Below are 26,215 nucleotides of genomic sequence, written 5' to 3'. Positions count from 1 at the left end.
TGCTTGGGATTTATGAAGCAGATCCTATCATTGCCTCAATAACAAAATGCTTCATCAGCTTCAAAAACATGGGCCGCATGAGGTAAAAACACAGATTTATTTTATTTCTGCAGTGGATGAATGGACATTGCACTGGTGGCATACAAATCGACTTAGCCTCGCGCAGAATGGGAGGTGATGCGCTACACCAGTGGTTCTCAAGTGGCATGGCTTCGGGACCCACCATTGCCCAAAGATGACAAGCCGTGCCCCCCCCCCAAAAAAAAGTAATTTTTCAAATATGATCATCATCATCATCATCATTCTTTATTCAGACTCTAGGTCAATAGTATAAAAAGACATATATACTGTATAGACAAGACTCACATGAACAATACATACAAGATTATAATAGACAGCTATACCACTGTTTCCATAAAGGAGACTGGTACCGCGCTAATAAATATCTTAGAAAACATTGTATTTTCCACACAAGTGTTTTACTGAACAAGCAGGAGATGTTATTAAGGCTGAAATTATCAAAACAACACAACTGGGAGTCAGCTGTGTTTCCATGCACTTTCAGATGGAAAATATTTATTACAAAAAAGGTTCCGCAACCCACTTTTGGGTCCCGACCCACCAGTTGAGAATCACTGCTTTTAATGACAGAAAAATGAGACTTGTGTGAAAATATATTTTAAACATGATTTTACATTGACTTCCAGCTGTTTGCTTGAGGTCCAAACATGATGTGATGAGGTCAGTATAGTTAATGGTATATACATAAAGATTTAGCATATTATTAACAACTAAAACAACATAAAACAATAATAGAGGCGTAACACACTTCTCTGCAATGAACAAAAATACCTTAAAACTCAGTAAACACATTATGCTACAAACAAACCTTACATTTTCATCTTTTTAAAACTGTAACAAAGTATATTAAGGCCGCACGGCTTGTTCCTTTGCATATTGTTTGCAGATTTTCTTTTCTTTTTTTTAAACAGTCTTTTATGCCATAAGAAAGTACTTGGACTCAGTAAATGTCAGGCAGCTGGGCATATTTGCGATCCCAGTATCCACCGTTGAAGATCCAGTCCTGGGATTTGGTGTGTGGGTTTTGGCCCTGTTGAAACCACCTGGAAAAGGGGTGAGCTTATTAGTATTCAGGTCGAGCATCTAGTAAACAGAAAAAGACAGCAGGCGCAAAAACAAAACTAAAAGCAAGAAACAGCGATAAGCCATGCGGCACACTGAGCTAGCTGGTAATTTGCATAATATCGGAGACTATTTCTGGACCAGAGGGATCTTTCAAGTGGTTTAGCCAGTGTTAGATACAGTCCAACTGGGAGGGGAGTGATTGGCATCTTGGGTAATTTCATTTAAAGCCAGTGGGGGGAGCTGTCACGCTGGTAAACCAATCATTGAACCTCCAAAATGGTGAGCCTTTTCTTTTTCTAAAACTATCATTCATTTTGTGGGGAATCAAACCGATAAGAGTGAAGCGCTCTGGACAGAGACAGACAGAGGCGGCAGAGGGGTCACATGACACACACAGTTCAGACGCATCGAACATACGGCAGGCAGCGCTAACCTTGGGCCAAGGGCAGGACTCCTGCAAATCAAAGTGAGGATGCAAAAAGAAAAAAAAAAAGGCAGGTGGGAGAGAGAAAGATTTAGCATTGAGCATTTCTAAGCATTAAAAGGTATGCAAAATAGATCAAATTACTGTCTATTATTCAAATATCACATTAAAAATGGGAAAAGGGATCAAGCTTTTGTCTCTAAGATTACCTTTAAATCTGTTATTCAAATATTATTCAGATGGCAGAAAGTACACATTTCCTTTTTGCTGTGTTTCACTTACAGAGTGGTCCCTTTCACCCAAGCACTCTCTCTAATAGGAGAGGTGGGTGAAATGATCAATGAACAATCAGCTGGAGCCAGGAAACCAGTGACCTTTGGATCTGTGAACTGAGCCTCTGTCCCCCAGTACATGAAAGTAACCCAGAAAAAGTATATATTGTTTGAGCGATCTAAAATCCACTGTGACATAACATTTTTTGCCCCGACCCAGAGGATGAATCACAGATCACAGCCTTGAATCTATTTCATAAAGGAAAAAAAACAACAACTATTGAATACATTTACACACCAAAAACACGGCATTAAAAGGCGCACTACGCAACCTTTTATGTTAAAAAAAGTTGATATTAGTGCGTATTTGACCTTTGAGAGACCCAGTGTCTGCTCAGGTGGCTAAATAAGCGCCTTCACTTTCTGCCCTGGTGGCCTCTATGATGCTTCAGGATCCATCTTATTTAAACTATTTTTGCATTTCTGGTGTAAATGTATGTGTAATGTGTCTTAAAAACTATTGATCATGGTGTGTCTTAGGGGCCGCCAGGATGTTGAGTAAAGGCGCTATGAAAACCACCCAAGCAGCCACTGGGTCAATGAAAGGTCAAATACGCACTAATATCAACCTTTTTTTTAAACATAAAAAGTAAGGATGCACCGATCCGATACTGTTATCGAATATCAGAGCCAATACTGAAAAAAATGCGATATTGGCAACAAATATTCAATATTGAAACGATACCAGTTTTGGCTCTCACTGCTTTAAAAACACAACTTTGACCAACAAACTCTAAGTGAATATAGACATGTTGTACATCATTTTGAAGCTAAGAACCTCTAACATTTGACTGCTGAGTTGGTCTTAACCTCTGCAAACTTATTTTTGATCGCCACGCAAAATGCAGCGGCTAGCAATAGCATGCTAAAGCTCGCAGCAACTAATCAAGGCTGGGTCAGAAACTATGATACAAATATACCTTAAGTAGCTTAATACAATTAAATCGGCCACTGCTGTAATGGCCAAGTGTTTGTGTTATGAAATGATGTTAAAGAATGACAGATATAATATATTTTTAATGCTCTAGTTGTAATGATCAGATCACTTTATGTGAGTTATTTACATCAAAATCGCCTGTCAAATAGGAGGATATTTAGTGTAGAAAAGTCCAGTGATCCTTGTGAAAAGTGTTTCCATAAGTTTATTAATAGATGTATAATTGATCTGTAACATCATGACTAGAAAAGATAAGACTTTGCTGACCTTAAAATGGGGGAGAGAAAGTCTCTTGGTTATTATATAGATATCGACAGATACTCAAACCCCCAGTATTGGTATCGGTATCAGAGCAAAAAAGCTCCATCGGTGCATTTCTAATAAAAAGTTGCATAGTGCACCTTTAAGTATTTGGCCTTCAAGTACCAAGATCATGATCAAATCAGAACTAAAGTGGGTGTACAATTGACCCAAAGGCTTCAAATGCTATCTACAGGTATTCATAAAGTAAACCTTAACCTGAACCTGAGGGTGTAAACCATGTCTAAACCAGAAAAAAACAATATCTCTATACTTAAAATGAATAGTGACTACAATTGCAGTTGACCTTGTGTCATTTGTACAAATGCCACCAGTGGTACATGAACCACAGTTTTAAATATGGCCCCTTCTCGTACTTTTATGCTAATTCATCTTCCCGTTTCTAACACATCAAATTGACAGAATGTTCACTTTCTGCCTGACAGTTCTTTATCCCTTCTCCTCACATGTGTCAAAAAATAATCCATTATCCACCAGTCCATGGTCATAATTTTATGCACGATTCTAGTACTTGGACATATTCTTTGGGAGTACGCTCTTTCCTACCTGGTCTTCCACTCCTCGTCTGACTTGGCGCGGCTTTTGCGAGCTGCTCTTTGTTTTTCCTCTAGCCTTTTCTTCTCTTCACTGGCGAGATCTAAGAATAAAAAAAAATAAAACAACTTCAGATCTGACTTTTATCTTTTGACACTTGGGGCTAATTTGGTTGAGCCCAGGATGAAAGGGGGGGTGTTACCGATGTCTCCGTTCTCCATGGCTCTTATGTCAGGCCGCAGTCTGCAGTCGGTCTGTGGGATCACCCCCTCCATTTCCTTGTGAAGCTCATTGAGTTGCATCGCGAAGGACGTGAAGTTGTACATCTGCAAGTCAGCGTGGAATCCATAAAATATATTTCAGTACTGTATCCCGCCAAAGTGTGCCTCGAAACTGTCAAATCCTGAGCCTTCAAATGCTCAGACTAAAGTTATGAAAGTTATTAAAGTTAGTTTGGGGATTTGGAGCATAAATATCAAACTTAAATGGCAAGACTAGATTAGGCTTCCAAACAACTGTGGTTTCCTGCAATCTGTCGCTTGTAGATAATGAATAGTATGTAAATACATACAAGGTCAAGGATTCTTTAAATATGGTTTTCATGCATTTCATATCAGCGTTTATTCATAGCTTCGATGACTTTGATGTAATTAAATTGACAATCTCTTGGCACTTCCTGGATGGGAGGTAAAGCTCAAAAATAACCCAGTGTGTATGACTACTTTCTGAAACCTTTTGTTTCTGGCTGGTACTGATAGTAATTGGCTTTTGGATTGTCGAATAAAGCAGGAGTGGAATCAAAGCTAACAAGCTGTTTTGACATTTCAACAATTTTAGGTTTCTTTTTTTGGTTTTGATATGCTTTTACTCACACAGTAGTTGAAAGTTAGTCAATTAAGACCAGAGCCGTCTCAATGAGGTGGAGAAACTGGGAATTTGTCCAGGGGCCTGAGCTGAAGGGCCCTGAACCAGCAGGCTCTTATGGTGCGTTCCAGGAAACTGGTAACTGATAAAATTGGAAAAATGCCTTGCAATGCCACTTACACTGGTAATTACAACTTGTAAACGCGGAGATCTCAAGACTGCTATGTGTTTGGATACGAGATGAAAACAGTAATGGCGGCCCCCCGTGGTGGAGCACAGCTAATGATTAAACTGTAACAAAACCACACATGTTACTTTTGGTCACAATTTTCAACATAACGCTACGTCGCATGTTTTTAATTACATATCTGGTTTAGAGAAACTTTCATATAACGTTAGCTTCGTTTGAGCTAACTGTTGTAGCATTAGCCGGTTTGTTTTGAGTTTAATCACCTGGAGCGCTCTGAGGTCGTAAATCATAATTTTGCCGCACCATTAAATTAAGAATATTTTATAATAAGCATCTAAAAGTAAAATCTACATTTTTTGCAAATAAACAGGGCCAGCTCAAAATATTTGAAATCTTAAATTCACCAGATTAAAATCAAAGATACTGGGCCCCCAGACATTTCGCAAAAGAAAAACAAACACACACATTCTCCATTACCACTGACTGAATCATACCAATTTGTACCAAAAATGTCTTGGGATCGAATGTTATTAATTCAATGACTGCCAGCCATTTTCAAAGGAGAGAGCTCCCCACTGCCTGAGGTTTTTCAGGATTTTGACTGTTTTTTCAAGACCCACAGAAAATTTAGGTCTAGGTCTATGTCAACACGAAACCCACCAAAAGAAAGATTAGACTCTCTTCATCTAAAAAAAAAGTTTGTTTGTTCCTCTTTCCATTCTTTAGTAATCGTCCGTAGAAAATAGGTGAAATCACCCAAAATGCTGTTTTCTGACCAAAAAGCTGAGAAAACGAAAGAGCAATGCTGCCACCTAGTGACTCAATAGGTAGAATCACTAGGTGGCAGCATTAGGCAGCACAACTAAGATTTTAACACCAGACATGCTCAAGGCTTTGCCGCAGCTGTTCCCACTGAAAAACCTAATTGACGTTTATAGACGTCATTGGCAGTCAACGTTCAGATTTCAATTGACGTCTATGACGGCTAACTCTATGGACAGAGCTAACACTGTCCATAGCTAAAACCAGATACAGACATTGTAAGAAATAACACACAAGAAAGAGAGAAAGAATTCAGCCTCTGCTAAAATTGTGGTTTAAATGATATTGTGCAAAGCGTTTTAGCCGTGTACCTGAGCAGAGTTGGGCGGTCGGGGCGGGATCCTCCACAGCAGCTGACTCCCAGGGATCACCTGCACAGTGTCAGTGGCTGGAGACGGCCCCTCCTCTTGCTCCTCGCTGCCCTCAAACAGATCATTTTAGAAAATTACTAAATGAAAACAAACAGCGACGACGATGTCACAAAACATCAGGCTAACAGATGCTACAGGAGGCTGCTTCTATCTAACCAGTGCTTAACTCCAAAACACGTATTACTAAACAGGTGAGGTACAACAACTGAGCCAAAAACAAGTGCTAAGTAAGAACTTATCCAGAAAGAAACAAGAAAAGTAATTTAAATGAATACTGCTCTAAACTAAGATAGTAAAGAAAAACACAGAAAAACAATACTGAGATACAAATCAACGCCACACTGATCAAAAGCTGTATTGACTGTATGAGCAGCAGTGGCTCAGAGGGTTGGCCCCACGACTCCACAGATCGGCTAATTCATCGAAATCAGCACTTATTTGGAAGCTCTAAATTAATCCAACTCCCTCGAGGATCATACTGACTTAGCCTTCTTCTCCTCAGGCGTTTTCTTGTCGTTTTTCTTGCGAGCGTCAAAAGACCCCGACTCCATGGTGTACATGCACTCGGTCCACTTCCCGTAGAGCGAGCAGAGCTTCTTCTTGCTGTAACCACACACAGGGACACACAGCCTCAGGCGCAAACACGGGATAATCAGCTCCTAAAAGCCACTCGTACATTGTGTTTCACGCCACACGCTTTCAGACAAATTAAACAATCAACATTTCAAGGTTTTTTTTGGCGCACAACATCATAGCCAACCATGAAAGGGTTTAATCATTGGGGGTATTATCTGCACATTTCGGTCTCAAATCCCCATACAAATAATAATGATTCAATAATTGCAAAGCTCAGTCCAGTTCACAAGAATTCAGACTATTTTTGCAAGGTCAGTTCCCGCAGAACAGAGGGTTATGGCAGAGATCAAAGGTAAAACTTTTGCCAAATCAATTCTTGGACTGGATTTAAACTTGCATCCAGCAGTAGCAGGATTATACAAACTTTTTTCAGTCAACTATGTGCTCTGCATTAAAACTGTAATGCACGGCTCCTTGTTGTTTGATCCTTACATATTTACCCAAATGTCTACATATTTTTTAAGATAATAGTTATTAGCTAATGGGACTAGATGCAAGTGGGTCATTTTATACTCACTACTGCCACCTCAGGTCTTGTGCGTAACTGCAATTTCTATATTAAAGGAATAGGCCACCGTTTTTACATACTGAGATATGCTCTTAACTCACTTTAGCCGAGTTAATATATCCCCGTCTGGTCTTTGTCCGTGCGCTCTGCCAGGCAAACGGAGCACATACGCAGCCTCTCCCACATGTCACATAGCTCCAAAAAAGCTCACGATAGAAGCTACCAAGCTCTTCCACGTGTTCCCTATTTAAAGAAAGTTACATGAAGTGTTTTCATGCGAAGTATATTTACACAGAAATGTAACGTGTCGATTTTATAAGCAAATAAAAAGGGGGACTATATTGTGAGGCGTAACGGAAGTGAGCGGGGGAAGTCTTTAGGAGTTACTGCGCGGACGTTTTGCTCCTCGTATCATTACGCCTCACAATATAGTCCCCCTTTTTATTTGCTTATAAAATCGACATGCTACATTTCTGTGTAAATATACTTCGCATGAAAACACTTCACGGAACTTTATTTAAATAGGGAACACGTGGAAGAGCTTGGTAGCTTCTATCGTGAGCTTTTTTGGAGCTATGTGACATGTGGGAGAGGCTGCGTATGTGCTCCGTTTGCCTGGCAGAGCGCACGGACAAAGACCAGACGGGGATATATTAACTCGGCTAAAGTGAGGTAAGAGCATATCTCAGTATGTAAAAACGGTGGCCTATTCCTTTAAGCTTGTGTATGACGGCACTTTAGACCTGAATTAAAGGAATAGGCTGTTTCTACATTCTGAGATATGTTCTTACCTGAGCTTAGACAATGATTTGTACCTGTCTGGTCTTGGTGTGTGTGCTCAGTCGCGCAAATTTAGCCTCTCCCACCCCTCTCCCTGGGGTGACGTTAGAAGCTACCAAGCTCTTCCACGTTTTCCCTATTTAAATACAGTTACATGAAACGCTACACGATCCAAGTCTAATTACACAAAATTAAACATTTTTCTAAGCGGATAAAAAGGGGCACTATATTGTGAGGCGTAATAACACTTCCACGATATTACTGCGTGGACTTCGAAGTACGCCGCACAATAAAGTGCCCCTTTTTATCCGCTTAGAAAATCGACATGTCGTTCACGCAACTGTATTTAAACAGGGAAAACATGGAACAGCTTGTTTGCTTCTAACTTCATCCCAGTTTGGAGTTATACCTTTTGCCTGACTGAGCGCACGCACAAAGACCAGACAACTATGCATCAACTCGTTTAGGCTAAGGTAAGAACATATCTCAGTATGAAAAAAATGGTGGCCTGTTCCTTTAACACCTTTTTGTGTTTAGTGACAGTGCAGGATTTTAGAGGCAGTTGTGGTGAACAGGTCTGGGCTCATTCTACACATTAGGACATTGCTGGAACATGTAGGGGGGAAAATAATTAATTTTAGCATATTTAAACTCCGTATAGTCCCTTTAAGTAATTCACACCGTCCAACTTCTGAGTGTGGCCACATGACTGTAGTTTTCCTCTATCGGCACTGAGGAGCGTGAAGCAGCTTGAATACAGATAAGATAGTACCACGAAATGCCATTAATGGAGGCAATTTTACCCTTGAAATGATCAAAATGAGACTGTAAACCTAGAGGAGCAAAGGAGAATACCTCAAATGTGTGTGCATGAAACAAAACACAACTATGGCTTTCAAAATGATTCCCTCAAAGTCCGGTCTTTTTCGGAAAACGTTGAATCAAGCATTCATTTACTTTCTGTGCGATCCAACTTTCTCCTAATCAAAGCTGTATCTAGTTTCGGAGAGACTGAGTCATCGACACCTTTTGTAACTGATTTCTCTCTGAACCATCTGTTCCTCTGTGTTTTTTATTATCTCAGTGGCTTTAATCAAATTTTATCTGCCGTTCCCACAGTAGTAACATTTAGCAGCGTGCCACCAAAGCCCGGCGCTGCCCTTGATGTCTATGAATTATTTACAGGGAACTGTTAAGCCACATTTTGCGTGATGCGATTTGAAAATGAGACTCTGACCTGAAATTTTCCAGTTTAACTCGACAACCCTGACACTGAGTATATACATGTCAGAATACAGGCACAAACATTGCTTAGAGAAAGTACAGACACGCCATTTTGAAGTTACTCTTTTAGATTGTGTGCATGTTAAGGTTTGCTGAATTCATAACAATGCAAGGGTTCAGACGTCCTCATTAGTTACCGTTTTTTTCTCAAATCATAAATATTTATTATATAAAGGTAAAAGACAATAGTAATAGGCAAAGCAAGGCATGTTTATTTATTTATGCCCTGTGCATTTCGTACACAGGGCAACTCAATGCGCCAAATAATCATTGCAGCCTTTTAAGTGACCGACTTCAACAAATTAACGCAGCAATAAATGCAGAGGTGTAAATACTTGTAAATACCCTGTGTAACTTAACAATAAGTAACTTAAAGGGGCAGTGTAACACTTTTGTGTAGAAATAATTTCATAAAGTTGTATTTTATTTGTTTCACTTTTTCAGATTAGGATTATTTCGTTTTAAAATACCCCTGCCCCCCAAGAAAAAAACACATTATGTGTGAGTAGCTACATTGATTGCAACTGCATCGGTTTATTTACGCAAATGGAAAAAGTTCCTCTGGGTTAGTTTCTTGTTCTCAATGTGTAACTCTGTGTCAGCCCTAATCGGTGCTTAACAATCTAATCGACGAGGCTTTTAACAGTGCTTTTAACAAGGCTTCCTCTTCCTGGAGAAGGCAGGGTGTTCTCAGCGATCTATAAAGAAAACTCAACAGCCTAATGTTGAAGACAGAAATAAAAACTAGGTTCACAATCCCTTTTAAAGGAACCTTGAGCCAAGAATTCAGATACTGTACCTTTTATCCAAAATATAACCCTCCACTTTGTGCAGCTCTTTGCCAAATAGACCACAAGGTTTGAAATTCAGGAAGCACCTCTCACCGGTTCTGAAAAGGAAAGTTGGAGAAAAGTAACTATCAAGCTGACACTCCTTGTCAAGAACAAAATGTTCTCATTTATCCTGACATGGCCAAATCCCAAGATGAGTGTGAAGAAAGAAAGATTCAACAACTTTAAAAAAGTTGTCCTGATGATGCCTTTAAGGGAAGCTCTGTCATGGATGTATATAGTGATGCCCTAAAGTTGTGGATAGGTGATAAAATGCTTTAAAGCTTAAAAAAAAGAAGCTTCATTAAGGCTTAAAAGCAGTTTAAATGCAGTATTTAAAAATTGGATACATCAGATTACACGTGAATACAAGTTTTTATTTTTTGCAGTGGCATACTAGTAAATCGTTGGCATCATAATGACACACTTGAGTGCAAAATAGTGAGCACTTTCCTTGGCACAATCTTAGATGCCCAGATCAACTTCTAAAGCAATGCTGAGGAGGTGTTCAAAAACTGCTCTCAGCGACTGGACCTTCAGAGAAAACTCAGGGTCAGTCCACAAAATTCTACAATCTGTGATCAAATCAATTGTTGCGATTGTTCTGACAGTCCACCTCACTGCATGGTACAATCACATGACCTGAAGATCAAAAAACAAACTGAACAGGGTGGTGTCACTGGGCTCTAAGATTGTGGGAAGACCTCAGAGACCTTGGAGTGAGCTGTACAGTGAGGACACTGACTCGCCTCTGACTCCGCTCAACCTTTGAACTCCAGGAGGCGATACTGAGTTCCACTGGCTAAAAGGCTGTGTTTAAGAAACCTTTCGTCTCCTGTGCAGTGGGAATTCTGAATGAAGCAGCGACCGAAACACAATCGCCATAGAAATAGGTTAGTTTAGGTTACTTTATTTATACCCGTGGGTAAATTCGTCTTGCAATTCTGAGAACAAGTCTGGACTGAGCTGTTCTGTAATCATTTTTCTTGTTTTATTTTTCTACATTTCTTTTTCTCATGTATTGTTCTACTGGGCAAATCTATTCTATTCTATTCTAAAATGCTTAGAATTATGGGCTTTACAAATGTTTAAAAACAGTTTCTTGTTCGTCTACATGATGATGCAACAAAATCCAGGGAATGGAAACCGAAGTGCTTTAGCAGCAGAACAAAAAAAGCTGCACTTATTTGTACAATGATACAGCTTTTGCTCTTACTTGTGATTGATTATCACCACATTTCCATACTGCTCTATCTACAGCTGCCCCACGATGATGTTATGGACACAACATGTAGGATTCGTCCATGTGTATGATTCGTTAAACTTATTATTTGTACATTGTTTGTAACAGCTCAGTCCATAATGTTTTCTTTGTTAGGAGAAACTCACTTTGGTAGCTCCAGTGTGATGATGCCTTTGGGTTCGGCCTTCACACTTTTGCCCCAGAACTTGAGTTTGGGATAGATAGATCCGTGGAAAACAAAGTCACGCTGCAGCCCCCCTGCGTGGAAGGCACTGATCGGAGGGTGGTGACTGACCTGCTCCGAGATCAGACGGAAACCCAGGTCCTCCCTGAGCAGCGGCAAGCACAAAGTGAGAAAGCACAAAGTGAGACATTGTTTAGAGAGTGCTGTAATACTCACATAAGTTACACTACAGGGATACTATATTTAGATATCACTCAGTAGCTGGGAGGTCTGTACAGTTTAAGTTCACAAAAAAGAAATTATTTGTAAATATTTTTCTTTGAACTGTCCTAAACCTTTAACTTGGCAAGAGCCAGATTACTATGACAGTGTTAACATTTCAACCTGGATAGACTGAAACAGACGAAAGCGGTGATTAGGAAGATTTATTGACATGTATATTAGTTTTGGCGATCAGACCCCGGCAGTAGACATCGATGTATGAAAGTCAGTATGGATAAACAGCTTGTAGTTAGGGATGTCTTCCCCCGGAGCCTGGACACTGGTGGTGGTATGGAAGACCCGTGAAGCCGCAGCAGGTAGAAGCCGTGGATGGAAGAGGCGGAGATGGGGTGGAGGCGGGTCACAGCGCAGCTGGGAAGCGAACGAACCATGATTGCTGGGGCTTAAAAGCGGGACCGAGGGCGATGATTGGCTGCTATGGAGGTGCGGCTCTTACGCTGATGGCTGAGGTGTGGCCCTCTCGGAAGCGATCATTGGCTGGAGGTATGTGATGCTGAAAATCGTCTCCCAGGTTGAATTAACGCCTAGGCTTCATAAGCACTGATATCAATCCTGGATCGCTCCGGCTACATTGTTTGGGGAGATTACGCAACACAAATCCATGAGATATTTCCTTTTTAAAAATGTATTTGTTTGTATGTATGTAGCAGCAGAATACCTTGTGTTTTTTCCGTCGTTGCTGCTATATTAATAAATATCCATTTAGTCCAAACCACTTTGGATTCGAGCACAAACGGATTGCTGTGAGCAGTATAAGATTGATTCTCGTGTGAAATCACAGGTAAGAATTCAGCTTACAGGCAAGATTACCAAACCTTGAAAAATGGTCAACATCATTTCATTCAACTTCATTTTGAAAGCACTGAATTTCCAGACGCCAGAGCAACTTTGGCTGGAGGACCTTCTTGGACAATTTCTGAGGTATATCACTCGCCTCTACAGAATCTAGAAAGAGACGTAACCTCAGAAAGTAAAAAGGAAAGTTTAATGATAGACAGTTCGGACTTCTGTTCCCAGAGAACAATCAGTATCTTGCCCTAACTCTGGCCATCACCCATGTTCCCCACGCTCTCCTCCACTGATGAGTCCCACATCAAGCCTCTGACCTGAGCCATAATCCTAACCCCAAGGAGAAGACATGGTACAGGCACAACTGTGGAACATGGCTCCGGCGAGTGGAGGTGCTGCTTTTACCTCGGTTGTTCTGTGTCAATGAATTTGATCCTTCTGGAAAAACCCTTTCAATTTTAACTTACATTCACACATTGATTGATGGAAACCTACATTAACGTAGCATAGACAAGCCTGACACCAATAGACTTTGCATATTAAAAAGGCTGACTGCTCTGCCACTGTGCCCTGAGATTTAGCCGTCACTGTCATTTCCCCAAAAGACCACAAGTTAGAGAGCCCGTTCCACTTCTTGCAAACACATGTTTTATTTCATATAAAGCGTTGGTTGTCAGCTGGTGTGTTTCAATATATTATCTACTGAAAAGGTATGAAAACACGTCCCGAGTCTGTTGTTTGTGTTTTTTTATGAAGATTTCAGGTAGGTTTAGCCAATGCTTATAATCAACAATAATCTGTGGGAAAATACAGCATTTCACATAATTTCTAACAGATTCAAAGTGAACAGTAAATTATGATTTGAAGTAAATACACATATTTCTGTTGCAGCAAGAGGTATCTGCTAAATCACAGTGAACGTTTGCAAGGTTTCCGCTCCGAGCAAATCACAAACTGCATGTTCTGTGGTTCATCCTAATAAGTCGTCCGATTGCTGACTCCACAGAGCTGTTATTTCTCCTGCGACAGATCACAGACACACAGCCAAAATATGTGTCCGAGCTATAAATGCGCCTCTCCTTTCGGTCCATCCACTGAAATATAAACAGAGCCTACAGCTACTGAAAATCTCTGGCCAGGAGCAATACCATAGTTATAGAGGATATGTCAGAAAAGAGTAAAAGAGAGTGTTGTTTAATAGTTTTTGTCACATTTAATTGGCCACTTCATGACCAATACTTGAATCATGAGAAATGTGTATTTACCATTTGAGAGCCACTGGTCTAAACTAGGGATAGCAAGTTTAGTATATGATATATTGTTGTTTGCAGGGCATAGTATATTGTTAAAAAATTTATCCAGTACTGCAGTGTGGCTTCATGACACTGCCCAGTGCCCAAAACTCTATCATATAGGATCCAACTACTCCCAGTGGAATAAAACCAGTTATGAATAAAACAGGGTTTACACAGGCAGAAGCACGTCAGATTTCATGCTTTTTAAAGCCATTTTAAAACGCTATATTTGATTAAACAGAGAAAAAAAATCGGTGCAGATTGACAAACATTACTTCAAACAGAGGACAGAAAATTGGACAAAACATGATGATAAATTTCAGCCCAAACTGTGGCTGACTATGTTATACAGCAAAAATGGTTGAACGATGTCACAACCTTTTGAAAAATATAGATTTAATGCCAGTTTCAATCCAATTTAATACTTTTTATGTCATTTAAGGCCGTGGATTTGGCACAATTCATTTAAAGCAGTACTAAGTAACTTGTTTACCTTAATAAATCCTTTCCGTAGTCCCTCTTGGGGTAATGCAAGTGTTAATGGGATGATTGGGGGGTCTTTCATCTCCCCCTTGTGTCTCTGGCCAGAAAAACAACAATTGCAACTTTGCTGCCACCAGGTCAGAGGCTCCAATACACACTAATGGAATCACGAAGAAGAAGCTAACAGGCTAATGGACAAAGCTAACTGCGGGCTAACACCACTTTAGCAGTATTTACAGTCAAGCTTGAGTGAAAAAAATAATCTCCATTGTGTAATTTTGCGGCGTAAACCTATGGAATAGCTTGAATGTGTCACAATGTACCACAGTTTGCCAATTTAAATCTATGTATAAAAACGTGGTCTTCACAAACTATAGAGCTGGAAATTAATTATAATTTAAACAACAATTTTAACAATCAGTAACATTATTGTCGCTGGATTTCTATGGCCGTGATGTGTATGTTGTGGAAAGATATTCATATTTTGTAAAACAATTGTTGTAAATATTGAGTATCTCAGTTGTGCAGGTTGTTGTAAAAGAAGAACGATTTCAGCTTCTTTTGCACCTGTAAAAATATCAAGTAGAAAGGGGGTGGGACTAAATAAGTCACACTTCCACCCACTCCTCTTTGAACAATTGCTTGTATTGGTATGCATTACATGTATTATTATTGTTTTTAAATTGTTCTAAATAAACTAAACTAAAAAAAAAGTACAATATCCCTCTCTCCCTTTGTCTTTTCTGTCAGCGGCGCTTATGGCCTCTGAGTTACTTAGTACCGCTTTAATGACCTATTGCCCTGTGGAAACGCTGTAAAAGAAGCATTGCTAAGCCAATAGAAAAAGAAAATATGACAGTGAAATGTTCTCAGAGTGAAAGGAGCAAAACCTACAAACTTTGGCACAGACGTATTAACCGAACTATATTTTAACAAAAACATTGGAAAGGCTGGTTTAGACTTTCTGTATTTGCTTGTGACACGATCAAAGGTCGAACAACAGACGAACACTAGAGAAACTAAATGAAGTCACCTGACCCCAGAGACACGTCTCAAATGACCCCGTGTCCCGAGTGTTGACACGAGCAGCGCCCGGACAAAGGCTCAGACACAAAGCTTCCTGCGGAGGCGAGAATCGTGATACGGAGGCTTTTCTTAGATATAATTTTCAAGAAATGTTGTCTCAGTGTCAAGAAGATATTGGGTACATGGTAACTGCTCATTCTCTGCCACATGGTTGGGAAACATGAACAATAAAAACAGGGGAAAACATTGTGAATACCCTTGAAGAACATGCTCCAATTTATTGCTCTGTACCTGACAATGCAGTTGTGACAAAAGCAAAACTGCTGAAACCACAAACGCTTTTAAACCACTATAAAGGAATGAAAAGTCTCCAATAGAAAACTGCACACACAAAAAAGAGGAATTATGTGTTAATAGTTAGATCAATTAGAATTAAGATAAGATAAGATGATACTTTATTGATCTCACAGATGGAGAAATTGCATTCGATGAGAGCGCATCCGGCAGCAGCACCCATTCAGTGCGCACCACTCTTTTTTTTCTTTGGTGAAAGATCGTTGTGTCGCGGCCGCCATCTTCACTGTTTTAGTCACAGGAGGAGCACTGGTTGATGGGAAATCCGTAGACGATGACCACGGCGGTGGAGCTCTTGCGCTTGGCCACGATGTTCTTGGCCACACAGGTGTAGTTGGCCGTGTCGGACAGACGCGCCTGCTTGATGATCAGGTTGTGGTCCACGGTGATGTAGAAGTTCCTGTCCTCGGCCGGGTCGATGATCTCGTTGTCCTTCAGCCACTCCACCCGCATGACCTTGGAGGATGGAGAAACTGTAGCGGCCCTCTGTCTCCTCTGATCATCTGAAACGGTGCACCGCCTCCTGGGCTTGTCCCCGTCTCAGAGCGTGGTGTCCTGCACTGGTCAGCTCCACCTCGTCCTTCCTCTTACCGGTACACAATTACCGGTACACAACAGTGAACAAAGTGACAAATGTGTTCTGTACTTGAATTTGAATGGTCATTTTGGAAGAAGAACATCCTTTACAAACAACAAAATACCTTGTCTATGGGGTTCTACTATAGCCGACCTTGTAGTTCAGACCCAAACATTTTCTCAACTACTAATGCACAATGGTTAACCCTTTATAGGGCAAGTGACTCTTTTTGGTAATTTCTGCACACTTAACATATGGCCTCCATATCCATCAGGAAAGTAAAGAAGCATGTTGTCCTCACTGTGCCAATCAAAAGAGATCACCCCACATCACAGAGCCCACTACTGTGGCATTTGACCAATGACCAATTTTCTCTGAAATTTGAAAAAGACCCGTCTGGCTAAATTCACAGTATACAAATTCACAGGATACAGTATAAATTCACAGTATACACCACAATTTACTGGTGAATAACTGTTCTCAGTGATGATATGTGTGTTAATTTTGGAGGACGTAGTGAAATTACCATATTTGATCATGCACTCCACTTAAACCTAAAGTTAATTAGTTTTGTCCCGTTGCACATTATTATTCATACTCACAGTATTTTCTTGACAAATGAACCAATAAAACCTAGGACTTAGTTTTCAAGGTTATTTTTGGTCAAATTTTTAGGCAAACAATATTGGAGGTGACTGACCCCTGCACGTAAAGCACAATCACATTACAAAAACTCCTGCCTATGACAGGTGTGATCATTCAAAGAACATTATCACAAAACATCATCTTCTGAGTACCAGCACCCCCTGAGAAGTACTTTTTGTATGTTTTATATATAAACCTTTGTATTTTTTTTTACTACTTAAAGAGCAATGAACTAAATATGGTAAGTTTATGGTGGTTTACATCGATTTTTTGGGGGGGAAAAATGTTACAACAGAAAAAAACTTTCGTTATGTCCTTATAACACTCTCGAGTTGAAATTATTTATTTCAAAGTATTTCAATGAGTACCCTATAAAGGGTTAAAATGTAAGCCGAATCTTAATTTTAAAAAGTAAATTGCTAATATAATCGCAGCAGAGGTTGTGCACATGACAGCATGGTAACAGCATGGCAACAGCATGGCCACAGCATAGCAACAGCATAGCAACAGAAGTAAATGTCTTGCTCAGTATTTGCTTTTTGACACAGTCCAGAATGTTGAGGGGTCCGTATATAGAAAATGGTATGCATACTCTCTATTCTTAATACTAAAGCCCTATAGTGAAGCTTTGAATGGGTCCACATACCTGACCAGTTCATAGGTTTCTCCCAACAGAGGGTTGAAGGGTTTTCCTGTGCGCTCCCATTGTGAGGCCACGGCTGAGACGGCAAACGCAGCAACACACTACAAACAAGGACAACAACCCTTAGCTACAACCACGGGGTAAAGTTTCATAAATCAGAGCCAGTGACAAGTATCCCTGAGGGTACTCAAGTCCTGGCGCACTCCTAGGTTAGTTCTTGGTTTGTTTTGAGAAAACTTGGCTTCAATCAGCACCAACAGCTTCTCCAACCAGCACCAATCACACATTACATTCACACAAGCAAGGAGAGTGTCTCGCCCAAGGACAAAATGGATCTGGGATCGAAATACCCAACGTTCCATTTATAGGACAACCATTCAACCACCTGAGCTACTAGTTTATGGTTTGGTTCGTTAAACATGGAAAGAACGATGAGTTCCAGTAAACTTTCCAGCTGCTTCTGCTCCTGTTATTTTCTGATAGGGGATTAATTATCTCCCTCTAATGAATAAATATACACTTCACAATACTAGGGCTGGGCAATTAATCAAAATTTAATCAAAAATTCTAATTTGGTCAATTTCAAATATCATTCTGGGACTTTATATTCGACAGATTTACAGCCATTTCTTTGGCAGAAACAGCTTCTAGTTTTGAACTTTAAGAAGATTTTTGTGTTAAAGGGACTATACAGAGTTTAAAAATGTTAAAATATTGTATTTTCCTCCCCCTACATGTTCCAGCCATGTCCTAATGTGTAGAATGAGCCCAGACCTGTTCACTACAACTGCTTCTAAAATCCTGCACTGTCACTCAAAAAGGTGTTAATTCGGTTCCGAAGTGCCGTCATGCACGAGCTTAGAAGGTGTAGTAACACGTATGACCAGAGATGGCAGTAGTGAGCATAAAATGGCAAACTTGCATCTAGTCCCTTTAAATGACAATGGAGGGAAGGTTTTGTTTTTGTTTGAGCCCCCCCTCCCCCCATGCATGGTATAGACAAGTCATGCACCCAGTCCAACAATAGAAATATCAAAACATTAACATAATTGCCAATAAGCAGCAACAAAATAAACTGAAATTGGAGTGTTTTCTATACCTCTACTCCTTTCTCAGTCATAAAAAAGGATGATTTTTGAACTGCAAGAAAATTTATTTTCCAGACTATAACTCTCACTTTTTTTTTTCATAGTTTGGCTGGGGGTGCGACTTTTACGTTTGTTATTTTCACACTGACAGCCACTAGAGGGCACTCTAGGCTTGTGTACCAGAATCTGCTACTCCTGTACCACTAAAAATGTAAAAGAAAGTTTGACGAAAAGCGGAGATTACTCTTATTGCAATGTAGAAAACATAAAAAGCTAATCTCGAGGTAAAAGCTCAATGGCCACAATTAAAGTTCGCAAATGGGAGCTCAAACAATGTGCTGCCGGGAGAGGCTCGTCAACGGTGCAGTTACGCCTCCAGGCCCAGGTAGTTGCCAAGGCTTATATTTTTCTTCTTCATTTTGCATTTTTTGGCTGGTGCGACTTATACTCTAGAGCAACTTAAAGTCTGGAAAATACGGTATGTTTATAATAAAGGTTTTAACACTGCAAGAGCTTATAAATGGTCACATTTATATAGCGCCTATCTACCTGCTTTTGGCATTCAAATCGCGTTACGTCAAAGAACTACTCACCCATTCACACTCTCATTCACACACCAGTGTGCGCAGACACTGGAGTCCAGGTGGGTGAATCTTGAATTACTATTTACCAGGTAGCCTCTACACGCTATACCTGTTTGTTGTGCAAAGAGCCCAGAGAATCACTGATCTTGTCCAATTGTCTCACCTTCATCCTCTCTATCGAGTCCTGCGAGGTGTTGGCCTGTTGTATTAGGTACGTGTGCTCCATATACTCCGTCAGACGCTGCAGAAAACTCAGCGGTTCATTGAAAATCACCGGCATTGTGATCTTTGAGAGCTCCTGTGAACGCAGCCAAAAGGAATAAGGACATAAGGTTTCATTACTCACAGTACAAAAATCGCTCCATGCATAACACCATTGACAAAGTAATATTTGAAACAAGTGCGGGTTAATAGTGAGTTTAAACTCCGCTGTATTCTCTGACCCTCTAAATTATTCCCAAACTGTACATTTTAAAGCACAACCTTCAAGTGCAGAAACCTCTTTTAATTTCCTGTCACGCCTGGTGTGGGACCTTGGTGTTTTTCAGATGAATAAAATAATGCTTCAAACACTAAAAGTAAAAGGAGAATTGCTTTCTTTTTACCATTCCAATGCAGTTTCGCAGGATACTCCAGATACTGAAGTCATTTCTGGAAAACATCGGCACAGGCAGACTGGCCCTGAAAAACACACATTTAGATAATTTAGTGCACGTTGTTTTCAACTATATTGTACAGAGCGTTTAAATTGCCAATACTCAAGCAAAAGACAAAGTACAGATAAGGGTTGCCAAAAAACTGCTGCATAGATACAAATCAATACAATAACTACAGCTTACCCCACACCTTACACTGAGTGCATTTTCTCCAGTTTGGCTTTACCCAAATCTAAAAGCAAAAAAGTGGCAAAAAATATGCTGGAAAAATGACCATAACACAATAAAAAAAATCAACAAAAACATGACTAAAGAGTGATGAAAAAGCAACAAAAAAGTGACAAAAAATGAAAAAAAAAAAAAAGAGAAAGCACAACAAAAACATTTCCAAAATGTGACAAAAACATAGCAAAAGAGCGACAAAAACGCACTGGAAAAACAACAATAACAAAGCGACAGAAACATGAGTGATGAAAAAGCAGCAAAAAAATCTACGAGAAAGTCATGAAAGAGCGACAAAAAAGTGACAAAAATGCGATGAAAAAGTTCCCAAAAACATGACAAACATGAGAAAAACAAGCAGCGACAAGTTTTTGTAGGTCTTAGCTTTCAAATGAGGCGTTACACTACCCTATAGGCTGCAAGCTCCTGTCAAAAAGCTTTTAGATTTGGGTAAAACTGAACTGCAGAAAAGGTGCTGCTTGGTTAAAGCGGGGGTTAAGAGGTTAAACTACTGTTTTGGAAAGCTATTAATACTCAATTGCACTTTTATCCCCAAGAGAAAGTTTGATTTTTACCAATATAGTGGACTTTAAACAATGCCAGACAGAAAAGAGAAAATAATGGAAATGAAAAGCGTTTTAAGAAACAACCATTGCCGCATTTTCACTTTGTTAGGCCATGTATTTGGTCGCTGCAAACAGACTGAAATGTATCGGGCAATAAAGTATTGTTATCCTTTCAACCAAAACTGCCCAAAAACGGCGCAAAAAATGGCCTGGACATTTATCTAATAACCCGGGACATTGTGACATATTTTCCAGGTGAAAATTGTCAACAAAAGAGAAAAATGGATTGCGTGGCGTCAAGGCGGAACTAAAGCTCTGGAAGCTATCAGCGTAAGTATCAGAGGTGCTGGACAGCCTCCCAAAATCCCATTTCCTCCAGCGTTAAAGTTTCACTCATACAGACACAAGGGGCAAAGATCACACGAGCACTCAAATGTCTGGGATAAAGCGAGTGGGATGAGAAAGGGCAAGAGCGAAGAGGTAATGTGCTTCAGCAATCGAAGTTAGTGATGATGAACAGTTTATTCGCAATAAAACACAAAACATGAATAATTTCCGGAGGCAAGAAGTATCTATAAGTTAGGACTTCTATATTATTGTATTGTTTTTCAGACTTTCATTATATAATATTATATAGAGGCTGAACCTTTCTGTATCCCGGGCAATGAATGGGATTTATCACAGACATAAACTTTTATGGGCCCTCAAAAGCAGCACAACTATGATCAAGAACACTCTGCAGATATTGTAAAGGGTTGGAAAACTTAAAGTGCATATGACACAATTTTTGCAAAAACATAGTTACTATCTATCTATAATAGAAAACGCTATCTCAATGGCCGACGCCTGGGCGCCGCCATGTTTATTTCCCATACCGACTTTGAAGCTAAGCAGGGACGGGCTTGGTTAGGACTGGGATGGGAGACCGTTTGGGAACACCAGGAAGCCTGGCGACAGTAGTGACTGTGTGCGTGGTTGGTGGTGGGGGCTGAGGTGCGCTGTGGACTGAATGAATACTGCAACCAATTGTACACCGACGAGCGTCTGGAAAAGCGCTATATAAGACTTGCCATGTTCATTTCCCAAAAATCCGCGGCCGGCCCCCACGTGGCGGTCCCTCCGCTCGCGGGCATTGGCCAGAGGCCACCACGTGACCGTCCCCCCGGCCGCGGGCATTGGACACGGGTCCATATGGACCGCGGTGCTGCTGGCCGAGGACAACCCGCCGTCACAACAACGCGAGTGCACGACATCTGACTGCCGTGCCTGTGTGCGCGCATCCAAACAGGGCGATGTGTGTCATTGTCACTCACCGCTAAACTGCAGCTGTAGATGCTCCGCACCGGTACAGTTACCTCCTCCAAAACACATCTGCGTCTCTTTGTTTACGTCTCTCCTGCAGTGACCGAGGCTGTGGTTCATTATAGATCCAGTGCTGCGTCATGTCAGAGCGCACACTAATGCGTAAGATCCAATCCTGGCCATATTCGGTCTCCAACGTTATGTCTCCGAAAAAAAGTACACGCAGAAACACGAGCTTCAAATGAAACGCGCTGCTCCGAGAGCTTCGGCCTCCGTGTGCAGAAAGCGAAAGTGAAACTACCGCTTCACGACCGCATGGCCTGCACTGTAGCGTTTTTTTTTTTCTTTTTTACTTTGCTGCTGTACCATTTCTTTTCTATTTTTCCTTCCCTCCTTTACATTCTATAAAGCGGCTTTGAAAGCATTGCCTATTGTATTCTAAAGATATAAATACTGTCTAATAAAAAACAACGTATTCTTTTTTAGATTGCACTTACACCATGATGCACCAAACCACGTCTCCTGCACCGTCACCCGAACCGTAACAGCTGAACCCCTAATATTAATCCATAGGCCTACATGTTCCACTGTCTCTTGAATTCTATTCCCTGAGTTTATGGAACATATTGTCGTTGTAGTAGGCTATATACGAAAGGAGTACAGGTGCATCAAACACTCCAATTGCAGTTTGTTAAATTATTTTTAGCATTCATTATTTTACACATTTGTAGTGGCCATAGTTTTAGGAATGGGTTGGGAACCACTGGTCTACTTACTGCGGGTCTACAGCTATTCTGACTGACGGGTTATAGGGACTATACTGGACATTTCTGTGTAATAACTCTTAATCTCTGAATATCAAATGTGGAGACTAGCGAGGCCCGGCCGAAGGCCGGGTCTCAGCTAGTATTTAAGATTTTGCTAAAAATTGTACCCAGCTTTCTTTAGTTTGGCCGTTTTTGTGATGTTTATAGTTTCAATTCCTTATTGGACACGGACAGGAAGTGACATAGATGAAGGAAAACAATTTTAAACTGTTGCCATGCCAACCATGTTAAGTCAATGGGAACGTTACCTTTATCTGTCACTTCCTGTCAGCAGCTTAAAGGGCGGGTATTATGCAAAATCGACTTTTTCAAGCTTTACATCATGTTATTATGTCACTCCCTCATAAAAAAAACATGCCTGAAGTGTTGCCTTGGCACATTCACGTATTTTTGAGTTATCTGTAAAAACTCTGATGGCGGCCATTTTAGGGATAGGTTTGCCTGAGTCCTCCTAGGAACGCCCCCACCTCCTGGAAACGCCTCCGACCTTTCGTCACCAGCCGAGTAACCAACCACTGCTCCTCAGCAGAACCCCCTCCCCACTGATGCCACAGACAGCGTGTGGAGGGGGCGTGTCGGAAAGGGTCTGAGGTTCTTAAAGAGACAAAGGCCTATTTCAAGACATTCGCTACAGCCATTTTGAGAGAGCAATTTTATACAAGGCAGTTATTTTAATTTACTGCATTTACAGACCAACAGAAGGTGTCGTCATCATTGTAGTGTGCTATAGACTGGTGCTATGTGATTGAAAAAAGCGTAATATCCCCTCTTTAAAAATTCAAATAAAATTAACTTTTCTGCCCAAGATTTCTACATTAAAGTTGCTGCTTCACTGAAATAAAAATGATAGCTATGCAACTGGTGTTACCATTGTAAATAAGTTATATTTTCAAAAGCATTAAAACCTGTCATATGCACTTTAAGTCACTATGAAATATGACTTTACTTTAATTGTTCATACTTTTTCAAAACTTTAAATTAGAATTTTCATAATGAGCAATGAGTGACTATTTCTATGATATGAGTCTATGATAGTTAAAATGGTACGGGATGGTATGCTTTTATTTGACAGGGACAGTGCACATGGACTTCAGTTCTGCCTTCAACACCATCCTCCCTGGACTGCTACGAGACAAGCTCTACCAGCTCAGCGTGCCTGACTCCTTCTGCAGGTCACTGACTTCCTGACGGACCAGAGACAGCACGCGCGGCTGGAGAAGATCGTCTCTACAAACACTAGTAACTCCTCAGTGCTGTGTACTTTCCCCCTGGCTCTTCTCCCTGTACACAAACTCCTGCAGCTCCAGTCACCAGTCCGTAAAACTGATCAAGTTGGCGGATGTCACCACCCTCATCAGGCTCATCTTGGACGGTGATGAGTCCGCCTATAGAAGAGAGGTGGACCGGCTGGCGTCCTGGTGCAGCCACAACAAGCTGGAGCTGAATGCACAGAAGACAGTGGAGATGATCGTGGACTTCAAGAAAGACACAGCCCCACCGTCTCCCCTCGCCCTGACAGACTCTCCCACCTTCATCTCCATCGTGGACTCCTTCCGTTTCCTGGGCACCACCATCATCCAGGACCTCAAATGGGAGCCAACCATCAGCTCCCTCATCAAGAAAGCCCAGCAGAGGATGTTCTTCCTACGGCAGCTGAAGAAACTTAAGCTGCCGACCAAGATGCTGGTGCAGTTCTACACGGCCATCATCGAGTCCATCCTCACTTCCTCCTCCTCTGTGGGTCCCCGGCACAACAGAATGCAACAAGCACCGACAGCAACGCATTGTACATGCTGCTGAGAAGGTGATTGGCTGTGAGCTCCCATCTCTCCAAGACCTGTTCAACTCCAGGACCCGGAGACGTGTGAGTCGGATCACTGCTGACCCTTCTCACCCTGGACATGGACTATTCATCCCTCTCCCCTCACGCAGGAGGCTACGGTCTATCAAGACCCATGAACCCTCCGCCATCAGACTCATGAACAAAAACAAGACCCAATAGCTTAGGCACAGACTCATGGATGTAATCTGCCCTGTTGCACTGTTGTTGTGGTGTGTTCACACCTAGTTCCGCTACTATCACTTTATAACTTTATCATTTAATACACCTACACATCTGTAAATATAATCCCCCTAAAGCCTTAAAGCTTAAAGTTTCATAGCTTATTTTTTATCTAAATTCTATGTTCTATGTTGCAGGTCTGCACCGAGAAAATATCCTAGTTTGTGAACCTGTTCTCAAACAATGGCAATAACATGCTAAAAGAGGTTTTAAACATTGTGAGCCTCTGTATATTACATACATTATTGCAGCATTTTGATACCTGGTAATAGAAACCAATAAAGTGTTTATGTATCAACTGGAATTAAATGTACCATGGCAACCACTTACAGATTATCTCCTTATTATGGCACCTGCTGTTGGGTTCTTTGGGTATAAACTTAATATTTGTTCCTAGAGGTGATGTGAGAGAAGCTGGAACACGTAAGAAAAAGAAATTACTTTTCCACCTGACATTTGACGAGATTTACTCTGTTTTTGCCAGCATAGCCTTAATAAAAATTGCATGGTTACTGAAAAATGTACGAAAGTTGAATTTTAATTGAATTTAATACATGTTAGCCTTCTTTTGGTCCTAATTTTGTCATTTTAAGGCTACTTTTGACACATTGTGATGCAAAACAACATAATAATGTTTTTGTTTGCTTAATAGAACATATTAATTGCAATAGTTTAATTTTCATATCCCAATTTGTTTTTCTCATATCATCCACCCAGCCCAATGGGAAAGCTGCACTTTAACAATATTTGCTGAAGAAGTTAATATGGTTCTGATAAGGATGTTACAATGTAAAGTCCATCACAGTTTGTTGCACACAGGGCGACATAATACACCACAACACCAATAACTGCAGAAGGTCATAAAGTCATAAAGTATTTCGAAATCAGATTTTGAACCGCCGTCTAAAACTGCCCACAGCAATTAGCCAGCACTGGATCATATCGCAGCACCGAGCGATTATTGCATTACACAGCCAGCTTATCAATATTTAAAAGTGCCCACACAGAGCTGTGGCCCTTTCAATACAAGTCTTTCCCGTTCACCAAGCCAGCCACGCTGAATTATTAACATATTGAAGTGGAACAACCTCTCCCAAAAACAGAAATAGTCAACAAAAACAAACAGTGTGGAGTGTATTCAGGCAAATAGCAGCTCATTAAAGGCATTTTGTGATATTTATGGAAGAAACATAAAAGGCACCCAAACTTGAGGCGCAGAGATGGGCTGACCTGCGCGCCGAGATCCCATTGGGTTGATTCTGGTCCTCGTCTCCATGGTGATCCAACATGGCGGACGGGCTGCTGCTGTTGAACATCACAGTGTCTTTGTCGTCGTCTTCTTCTTCGTCGTCGGAGGAATGACTGGCTACGGTCTCGAATCCACTCAGGGAACGGTCCGACCCTGAAT

General features: G+C 40.8%; 1 protein-coding gene across 1 annotated transcript; it reads right to left on the bottom strand.

The window, feature by feature from the left end:
• Positions 1-541: 541 nt before the first annotated feature.
• On the bottom strand, positions 542-26,215 carry LOC306977033 (oxysterol-binding protein-related protein 1-like). The gene is given in 14 exon segments (XM_079575188.1): positions 542-1,124; positions 3,707-3,797; positions 3,897-4,020; positions 5,882-5,992; positions 6,421-6,544; positions 9,949-10,038; positions 11,196-11,233; positions 11,237-11,302; positions 11,369-11,373; positions 11,376-11,551; positions 17,504-17,601; positions 19,336-19,470; positions 19,778-19,853; positions 26,038-26,215. Coding segments are annotated over 14 exon segments (1,323 nt in total). The 5' UTR covers positions 26,124-26,215; the 3' UTR covers positions 542-1,021.

The sequence above is a fragment of the Gobius niger genome, assembly GCF_951799975.1.
Source record: "Gobius niger genome assembly, chromosome: 17".
NCBI lineage: Eukaryota > Metazoa > Chordata > Actinopteri > Gobiiformes > Gobiidae > Gobius > Gobius niger.
Note: the sequence above shows the minus strand (reverse complement) of the source record. Positions and strands in the feature narration are given on the sequence as shown.